The following is a 10,594-nucleotide window of genomic DNA, read 5'->3' on the forward strand; positions in this document are numbered from 1 at the left end:
CCATCAATGGGTGGCGCTCAGCCAGCATGAGTGGGTAATACTTACCCAGTGCGTTACCCATCATGCATGCTGCCCTACTGCCCATTGCCACAACTATAGCCTATGTTACCCACTATAGTTGGCGCTTCCAGCACTAGTGGGTACTGCTTACCCAGTACCACAAACATATGCTACCCACCAATGACTGGGTGCCCCTACCAGCATGAATGGGTAGTACTTACCATGTGCCGCAAACATATTACCCATTATGATGGAACGATGCTGCAGGCTTGTGGGTAATGCTTACCCACTGCCACAAATATACATGTTACCCACCATAGTTGGTGGCGCTGCCAGTATGAGTGGGTAACGCTTACCCATTGCCACAACTATACATGTCACCCACCATCATGTTTGGCGCTGCCAGCATTAGTGGGTACTGCTTACCCAGTACCACAAGTATATGCTACCCACCATCAATGGGTAGTACTAATCCAGTGCCACAAACCCACATTACCCACCATGATGAGTACGGTGCTTCCGGCATGTGGGTAATGCTTACCCAGTACCACGAACAGATGTTACCCGCCCGGATGGGTTAAAACGCTGCCAATTTGAATGGGTATTGCTTACCCAGTGCCATGTTTCGTCAAGTAAGATGATCGATGAGAAGACACAGTGAGGAGATAATTATGCTGGCTAAAATCTAACAACTTTATTCAAGACATGTGGAAAGTAAAACTACATCGACGACTTCCCAGTGGGCCGTGGCCCAACCGAAGACACCACGCAACATCCTTCCTCTTTTGAGGAAAGGAAACGCAGAAAGTTTGTAGTAACTATCAAATGAAACTAGTCAGCTATTAAGCGCAGAATGTTTGTACTAACTAATGAAACTGATAATCCACTACATAGCGCGGAAAGTCTTAAGTGTACCCTACTATTGGTGAACACAGATCACAATTCTAAACGGTCCACAGGTTTAATAGTGAGGTTTCGCAACCACCCATTTAGGCCCTACGACGACGTTTATCTATTGTGTGAATTTACCTGAACAATATATAAACGTCGTCGAAGGGCCTAACCGGGCGGTTGCGAAACCTCACTATTGACTCTACCAGAACGCGTAGTACGGATAGCCGGAGTTTGGGTTAACATGGTCACCAGGCTTAAGCGGCTTAAGGTCATGGCGACCACCATTACGCATCTGAGCCATGTTGAGTTTACGATTTTCCATACGTTCCTTTTCTCCTGATGGCAGGCGAGGGAGGAGCCTGTCTTGGGTAGAAGGTATGAGTGTTTTTGTGCGGCGCCCGAGGAGTCGCTGAGAAGGGCTAGACTGTAGGCCTTCCGTTGGGGTGTTCCTGATGTTGAGTAGCCTCCTTGGCTGCTTTGGATTTTGTCAACAGTTTCTGAGCCACCTTCACGGCGGCCTCTACAGCACCATTAGCCTTTGAGTTACCCGGGCTAATGAACTCGTGTGTGAACGACCAGTTGGTGCTGAATCGCCTGAACTGATCAGACGTGAACTGGGTTCCGCGGTCCGAGACTAGAATGTCTGGAATGCCATGCCTAGCAAAATGCATTTTCATCTTCGCAATGACGGTGTCTGCCGTGATATCATGGAGGTAATCCAGTTCGAAGAATGAACTAAAGTAATCAACCGTAACGAGATAGTTTTTCCCTTTGAAGGAAAACAGGTCACTTGCGACCTTGGACCACGGACGGTCCGGCACATCATGCAAGTTCAGAGTCTCTGGGGGCTGCTTGTCAGCGAAGGTGGCACAGGTATCACAGGTTTCGACAAACGACCGGATCTCCGCTGACATGCCTGGCCAGAAAATGAGTTCCCTGGCTCTACGTAAGCAGGAGTTTATGCCTAAGTGGCCGGCGTGCAACTTAGCCTTTAGTTCCTTCCGCAGTTCCAAGGGGATAACGATACGTTCTCCACGCAACACAATGCCATCCTGCACAGTTAGTTCATCGCGGTGATGGAAGTAGGGGGTCAGGGTGACAGACAGATTATGCTTAGGCTGACGTTACATAGGCCTCATTCGTTCACTTCCCACATGTCACGTTCCCCTTAATGCGTTCGTTCCTCACTGAATGCATGCCACAAGGCCGTGCATTCACCGAGGAACGTTAAGTAAAGCTGGAACGTGACATGTGGGAAGTGAACGAATGAGGCCTATGTAACGTCAGCCTTAGAGTCCGGCCAGCCTTTCAAGATGGTGTCTTTGAGAGACATCAACGTTGCGTCCCTTTCAGTTGCACGTCGGATTTCATCAAGTCTCCGTGGCTTGATGGACAAGAAAGACACATTGCTCATGTTAACCGAGTCCATCGAGTCAGTTTCGGGAAGTGGCGCGCGAGACAGGGTGTCTGCAATAGGGATGGAGGTTCCAGGCTTGTAGGCTAGATTGATCTGATACTTCTGAGTCCTTAGAAGGAGCGAGTGTAGCCGCCTGGGCGCTTTACAGAGCGGTTTCGTGATTATTGACACTAGCGGCTTATGGTCAGTTACCACATCTACCATGCGGCCATAGGTTTAATGGTGGAACTTTTCCAAGCCAAAGACCACAGCCAGCATCTCCGGTATTGTGAAATTTCCTTGTTCGATTTCAGGTACCGGTGTGCCCTGGCAAAACGTGCACCGAATACCCGAATAGTATAGTTCTATGTGAACCCAGCAAAAACCACGTTCAGTAACCATGTGTCCCATGAAAGTTATCTCAGATAATCGCAGTTCAAGCTTTGCGATGTTTAATTTGATCCCTTTCTCTCGACAGCGTTGTAGGAAAGCTTCCAGGTTGCGATCATGTTCCTCAGTGTTCCTTCCATGAATGACGACGTCATCGGCGATGCATTCGACTCCAGTGAGTCCGTCGATGGCTTCGAGCAATTTCCTTTGGAAAATCTCAGACGCGACATTCAAGCCAAATGGCAGACGCTTCCACCGGTAACGACCAAAAGGAGTCTGAAAGGTGATGAGGAGGCTCGATTCCTCATCTAGTTCGACGTGCCACTATCCTGACGATAAATCAAGCTTGGAGAAGACTCGCGACTTCGCCAAGGTGTGGAGTTTGTCTTCCAGTATAGGTAGCTGGAAGTGTTCACGTTTCAGTGCACGGTTGAGTGGCCTCGGATCGAGGCAGATGCGGAGTTCTCCAGATTTCTTTTCAGCTAGGACAAGTTGGCTGACCCAGGGAGTTGGTTGCTCAACTCTGGCAAGCACATCAATGTCAGATAAACGCTCTAGCTCTGGCCTAAGCTTAGCAAGAGGTGCCACTGGTATGCGGCGCGATGGTGTTACAACAGGCATAACACCTTCATCAACTTCCAGGTGCACGGTGCCTGGGAGTTTCCCAAGCTTGCCGTCAAACACATCAGCAAACTTGTCTAAAACGCTCACAGCTGCGATGCGTTCCATAATGGAGTCGTTGATCGTGACGAGTTTCATCCCTTGAGCAGCCTTGAGGCCAAGAAGAGGCATCAGGTTCTCCTTTACAACAACAAACTCAACTGAGTAGCGCTTACAGTTTTTTGGATTACCAATCACAAGCCTACACGATCCTACCGGGTGAATTTCACTGCCGTTCCACATTTTTAGGCGTTTCGTTGTGGGAGAAAGCTCAGTGTGAACAGCCAATCGTAGAGGAATCAAGTTGACGGACGCTCCAGTGTCCACCTGGAATGTGACTTCCTGTCGGGAATCGGTCAACATCATCCGGCATCGTACATCTTTCGGTGAGTGACCATTACCAGGTCGAATAGAATCAATCCACTCACAGTCATCATCATCTAGTTCAGAGTCCTCATCTAGGAGTTGGTTTACTTTCTTGGTTTTGCCCTGCTTTGTACACTTTGCGGCGAAATGGTTCAGACCTTGGGAATTTTGACACGATTTGCCCCACGCAGGACATTCGGATTTCCGCACAATGTGAGTACGACCACAAAACTTGCAATCTCTAGCAGTTTGAGATGGTGTAGCACCAGTTTTCTGAGTTGGTGGCGCCATCTTAGACTTATTGCGGTTTTTGCTAGAGCGCTTCACAAAGTTTACCGATGAGTCAGCATTCATGGCCTTTTCGTGGGCCTCCGCATTCTCTGACGTTTTGCATATTGCGATGCAGCCATCCAGGGTCAGGCCACGCTCCCGCAGCAGTCGCTTCTGAGTTTCACGATCACTTATGCCAAGGACTATTCGATCCCTCAAGATAAGAGTTCACAGTCTCCTTGTGATAATTGCAAGTCTTCACTAGCAACCGAATAGCAGCAAGAAAAGTCTCGAAAGTTTCATCAGTCTTTTGATTCCGCTGATTGAAGACAAATCGTTCAAACGTTTCGTTAATTTCTCCAATGGCGAAGTTATCAAACTTAGCCAAAACTTCGTCAACAGTGCGCTCGTTTTCCTCAGTTTCAAACTTGAAACCATTGTAGATCCTCAGACCGTCGTCCCCAAGCGTATGTAGTAGTAAGGCAACTTGATATGCTCGGGTCTGCTTGTCAAGGTTCGTAATGATCGTGTAATTCGTCCACTTTTGCTTGAAAATTTTCCAATTTTCAGCAGAGTGCCCCCCATCCAGATTTGGAGGTTGAGGGGGACGGATTCCATGCACAGGGGCAGGATCACGGGGGGCAGCTGCAGCAGCAGCAACAGGAGGCTTTCGCCTCAGGTTTTGGACTGCATTTTCGGTCTACCCGAGCGGTCTTAATTATACAACCAATGACCGCCAGCTCGGTATTAATTCCTTAACCCAAAGCCATCGGTAACGATTACCCATGGGACAACTTTGACTTTTTACAGTGTATTGGCTTGACCCACACTAGCAACTATTGGTGTCTCGCCTTCTTTGCAAGCTATGTTGAGTAGAAATATAGAATCAAATGAGTTATAAAACACGCTGGTCATACATGTAACTATATTCAACGACATATTTTCTTTGTTCAAAACTACTTCAATTGTAGTATATATTTTGAGTGATCAATGGATACAGTTGACTTAGATGTGAAATTATTTATTATGTTGTACCTACCTCAACAAGGGCTGTGCCTATCTTTTTCGACCGGTGCCAAACATCGATGTAATGCGTCACTTTCAGGATATTTTGGACATCAGTATCTTCCAGTTGTGGGAAAAGTGCCTTCAGTTTAGTCTCGGAGCGCTGACTACCTTCTGAAATGGGGAAATGCACAAATATATACATGTATTTTTACAGTAACAGAAGAAAAAGGGATACGAGACATGAAGAATTTTCATACTGACTCCTTGAAAAATTTATAAAAAGAACCTACAGGTATGATTGCTGAATGCTGTGAATGAATAAAACAGATGCAGAACGTAATCAATAGAGTGGTCTTGCCTCTGGTTGGAAACCAATGAGTAGGTGGTCTTGTAGACACACAGACTACAAGGTTTTTCAAAGATATCAACTTATCGTTTTAATATGTCAAGACAAGTATCAAATGTGTCTTTATAATCACTTGTAAGGCTTTACCTAAGAGTACTCTTGTGGGTCTGTGATCATCTGTCGTGAAGGAGTTTATGCCGACTTTTCCACTGAGATAGGCTAGCCCCAATATCGCAGCGTGCCGTTCCATATTAGGACTTTTCAACCCGACCTCCCTCTTATCGGTCGTGGTCAGCTGAAAACAATGTAACTACTGGTCGCATCAATAAACGAGTACTGCAGGTACTTGGCCGAAAAACCTGAAAGAGACAAAGTGTAATGTACAATCACACAACTTCTACATGTGCAATCTAGGGAGCAGTGTCCAACTCCCAAAACTTCCCCCGTACAGCAACCTAAACATTTTATCTAAAATAATCTCCATAACCATTTCAATCACAACCATATAGTCATACTCCTGTAATAAAGACAGAAATAACACAGTGACAACTTACCAGGACTGTCACACCTTCCATCACCACACAGATCAAGGGGCTGTCCCTGCTTCGCTAAGCTTTCTATAATTAGACCATGAGCAAAATCATAGTACCTGTTGACAGCAGGCATCACATCTTGTACCCGGTGGAATGTCGAGGCAGAAGGAATGACAAGATTCATGAATTTGGCTAAATGAGCCACTTTGGCGTAACTGTTCCCTGTCATAGTAATTAAAGCCATGAGTAATAAATTTGTGGTATAAATACCAGTGTCCTTGTGGCTGGACTGCCAAGAATTATGTACATGACGGGGCTTAATGCAGCACTTCTGTTGAATGACAAGTGCACCCCCCACAAAGAAATTATCCGTTATAACATCAGCCCCACAGATCTGACACAACTGTCCTCTGTATTTGCCATTGAAAAGTTCCTTGCACTTGGACAAAGAGCAAACGAACAGCTGATCGGCAAGGAGGTCTTCGTCAGCAGCAGACATTCCACTCTCCAACTGGCGCTTATATCCATCGGCAAGCAACCTGGAAATGCAATAAAGCAATATTGTAATTCATGTTCTGCAGTTTAGTAATTGGATGATGTACAGTAAGTAACTTTGGTTACTTGGTTGGTTATTGTTAAAATAAACTTCTGATATTAAAATAATATTCTTGGAAATTACTGTATAGTTGGGCAAGATGTGATGGCCATCAAAAGGCTCTCGGCAAGTACAAAAGGCTCTCGGCAGGCGGGAGGGCAAAATGATCGGGGCACCTCCTGGAAATTCTTTAGCCAAAATCACGGTCAAAAAGTAACACATCTCTTTCAATGGAAATGAAGTACATAGACACGAAAGTACGAACAAGGCGTTTAATAAACACTAAAACCAAACTGATTAAAACTTGAAATAAATTATTATGATCACTGGGTATGCATTAATTTTGCATGATCAAGTCTATTCCCAAACCGGTACATGTAATGTTTTATCATGTTGTCCCCAGTTGCACTATGGCGAGGGGATTCAAAATCTAGAAGACCCCTAAGCACAGAAATCGCAAGTAAAGTCGTCCTCATCCTCCCCATCCCCCGCACATCTGTTATGTGCCCATTCTTGGCATGCTGTGCCCTGTATCATGCTATCTTGCTTTGTTGTGCTCCACATTTCGCCACAGAAGACACATTGAGCATCCTCTTCATCAGGTGGATTGTCCTTTTGGATGTCAGTTGATTTCTTCGGACGCTTGGGCAGTGGTTCATCTCGAGCTGACTTCGTCGGTTTACGTTTTTTCTTCTTTTTCTCATTCTCTTGTGTTTCCTTTGCCTGCTTGGATGCTTTCCGTTTGGCCTTCCTTTCCTCAACTGCCTTCTGCTTCTCAGCTTTGGCCCTTTTGTTTTCTTCAAGACTCGACTTGTAGGGGCTGCTGGTCAACACTGCGGTGAAACCACGACGTGAGTTTGCTCGTTTATTGGATCTAACAGTAGATGTTACCTTTGGTGGGGGTGAAATCACAAATAGAGAAATAAAAGGGGTGGCGGATGTTTGAGGTTCTGACGAAGGAGCAGATGTGTTTAGGACTGCTCGCGGAGTACCAGGCATATCTGTGACATCTTGTTGAGTGGCAGGGGCCTCTCGGACTACTGGCTGACTGGCAGGCGCATCTGGGACTGTTGGCTGAGTGGCAGGGGCCTCTTGGACTACTGGCTGACTGTCAGGCGCATCTGGGTCGACTGGCTGAGTGGCAGGGGCCTCTTGGACTACTGGCTGACTGGCAGGCGCATCTGGGTCGACTGGCTGAGTGGCAGGGGCCTCTTGGACTACTGGCTGACTGGCAGGCGCATCTGGGTCGACTGGCTGAGTGGCAGGGGCCTCTTGGACTACTGGCTGACTGTCAGGCGCATCTGGGTCGAATGGCTGAGTGGCAGGGGCCTCTTGGACTACTGGCTGACTGGCAGGCGCATCTGGGTCGACTGGCCGAGTGGCAGGGGCCTCTTGGACTACTGGCTGACTTGCAGGCGCATCTGGGTCGACTGGCTGAGTGGCAGGGGCCTCTTGGACTACTGGCTGACTGTCAGGCGCATCTGGGTCGAATGGCTGAGTGGCAGGGGCCTCTTGGACTACTGGCTGACTGGCAGGCGCATCTGGGTCGACTGGCTGAGTGGCAGGGGCCTCTTGGACTACTGGCTGACTGTCAGGCGCATCTGGATCGAATGGCTGAGTGGCAGGGGCCTCTTGGACTACTGGCTGACTGGCAGGCGCATCTGGGACTGTTGGCTGAGTGACAGGTTGTTCCACGTCAGTTGGCTGACAAGCAGCAAACTCATGTGGTTCAAATGTATCCCTGTTGACCGGATATATCCCTGTCTTTCGGAACCCATTCATCGCTGTTTTGGTAGTTGATGCTCTTGTGTAGGCATTTCCGAACAGTTCGGCGGTCTGGAATGTTGTCACAACTCTCCCTGGGTGATTGCGTAGCCATTTCTCCAGTTCTTGATCGTAATAGGTCATCAAGGGTTTCATGAAGCTTACGTCAAGTGGCTGCATCTTATGGGAGCAATGGGGTGGCAGACAGAGGAGCACGACACTGTTATCCCTAGCAAGATCAATGACCTCCAGATTTTTTGTATGAGTGGCATGTCCATCCAAAATGAGCAATACCGGATTGTCCTTGGTGGCACCAGTAACTTGCAAGAAATGCTTAAACCATTGAACAAAGATGTCGAGCTGCATCCAACCACTCTTATGGCATGCATAAATATGGAACCTGGCGGGGCACCATTCATAAGCTCAATTTTCATCCTGACCCGGGGAAATATAAACAGTGGAGGAATGAATATTCCTGTGACATTCATACATATCTCTGTTGTAACAAGTTGCTCACGTTCAGCTGACACAATACCTCCAACTTGTTGCCTCCCTGTCTTTGCCAGGACTTTTGATGGTCGTAGTAATTCCAGTTTCGTCACAGTGGTGGAAATTGATGCTTGTCGATTGCTGCCTCATAGAGTTCGAAAAATTTCTTCACATTAGCAGGGTTGAACGACTGAGCCCTTACTGCAGATGTTGCCTCAGGTTGTCTCAATGGAATGTAGTCTGGAATGGGAAAATGGAGAAAACTGATAGAGCTGAGAAGAAAAGAAATCCATGGCTTGAACATTTACCAAGTTCACTCAACCCTTGCCGAATTTCCTTACACTACAGTAAATTTATAGTAGGCCTAGTTTTCACTTTCATGATAATTTGGGGCAAATCATGCGATAGCATACCTTGTAATGGTCCATAACCTTGGCATGACATTTGGCAAATTTGTTCTTGTCGTTACACCTTCGTCGGAGAGTTGTTTTTGGCACATCGAAGTCGGAACATGCTGTCCTCAGTGAACTGCCATTGTTCACTGCGGCTATAGCTTTTTTCATTGAATCCTCGCTCCATGACTGTCTATTGGTCTTTATTTTATAAGTACGGACCATGGTGGTTGCTGAAAGAAAGAGAATATCAAGATTGAGTCAAAATCTTTCTTACCAAACATATATATACGGCAAGAAATGTACGGGGGCAAAGTTCAATACTAGTATGTTTCACTTTCAAAAGAACTATCATTTATGTATACCAAAAGTAGGCTTTAGTAATTTACGTGGGGGCAAAAGGCTAGTCAATCACGTGTGGGGCAAAACGGAACGGGCCAGGGGGCAAAATGGAACACGGATCCATTTTGCCCCACATCCAGGTGGACCATTTTGGCCCATGATCATTTCCATTTTGCCCTCGTGTACACAAAAAATGGCTGGGCCCAGCAGGTCAAAAGTCACTCATTTAGCAGTGCAAAGTTATCATCTTCAAAAGCAAGGAATAGATGTGAGTAATCTATTGAACTATGTGAACTACCTCGAGTAGAAAGACAGGCTTACCTTAGATCAGGGGGTCAAAAAACTTTGAACGGTTGTCAGCGCACGTGTGCTGACCTAGCAGTTGCGTAATTTCACATGGTGTACATGGTCACTGAGTACTCGAAGTAGGCAAAAGCCTGGCAGATGGCAGCACCTCCTTGATTGATTTTTTTCAGCTGTTCCGTTTTGCCTCGTGGTGCCGTTTTGCCCCTACTTCCCCTACGATGAATTTTCAGAAAGTAGTGATGAGAAATTCCACATTGTTGTTTTCAAGAATACCTTATGATTCAATATTCCAATGAATTAATTGTGTTAGATGATTGTTAATGAAAATACTGCACATGCGCGCTAAAGACAGCCATGGCCTACAGAATGTTGATTTCCTAAATTGTATTGATTTTCACTGTATACCCATGGCTTGGAACGGTATAAGAGTTTGTGATGTCGATGCCCGCACTCACTTGAATAAGGACGAGTTACGATACAGAATCTGCATCGATTGATAAATGGCAACTGTAGCGATTTTCCTCCTGGTTGACTCGGTGTCGTGCCGGATGCTTCTAAGATATAGCACCATCCATAGAGTGTCACACTTGATCATTGTCACAACCATTACTGTGGTTTATCACAACCTGGTTAAAGACTTGTCTTGACAAGTCTAATATATGAATAGGATAACCCAAGTACTCTATAGATGATCCCAACGTACGTTATCCGAAGGGCGCCGCTACAAAGTCTGTGGGTAGGTATAAATGGCCAACAAAGTCATCAATTTAACGAAAACGTAGATTTCTTTTCATCTTTCTGTCTCATAAGGTATTTTACATCGATCATGCTCATAACCTTGCT

General features: G+C 46.3%; 2 protein-coding genes across 2 annotated transcripts; both read right to left on the reverse strand.

The window, feature by feature from the left end:
• Positions 1–1,313: 1,313 nt before the first annotated feature.
• Positions 1,314–1,808, reverse strand: LOC135500958 (uncharacterized protein K02A2.6-like). The gene has a single exon (XM_064792675.1). It carries the CDS (start codon positions 1,806–1,808, stop codon positions 1,314–1,316), a length of 495 nt encoding a protein of 164 aa, XP_064648745.1.
• Positions 1,809–6,899: 5,091 nt separating this feature from the next.
• On the reverse strand, positions 6,900–8,402 carry LOC135500959 (skin secretory protein xP2-like). Its single transcript, XM_064792676.1, has one exon. The coding sequence runs from the start codon at positions 8,400–8,402 to the stop codon at positions 6,900–6,902; it is 1,503 nt and encodes a 500-aa protein (XP_064648746.1).
• Positions 8,403–10,594: the final 2,192 nt, after the last annotated feature.

Source organism: Lineus longissimus, chromosome 17, assembly GCF_910592395.1.
Source record: "Lineus longissimus chromosome 17, tnLinLong1.2, whole genome shotgun sequence".
In the NCBI taxonomy this organism is placed as follows: Eukaryota; Metazoa; Nemertea; class Pilidiophora; order Heteronemertea; family Lineidae; genus Lineus; species Lineus longissimus.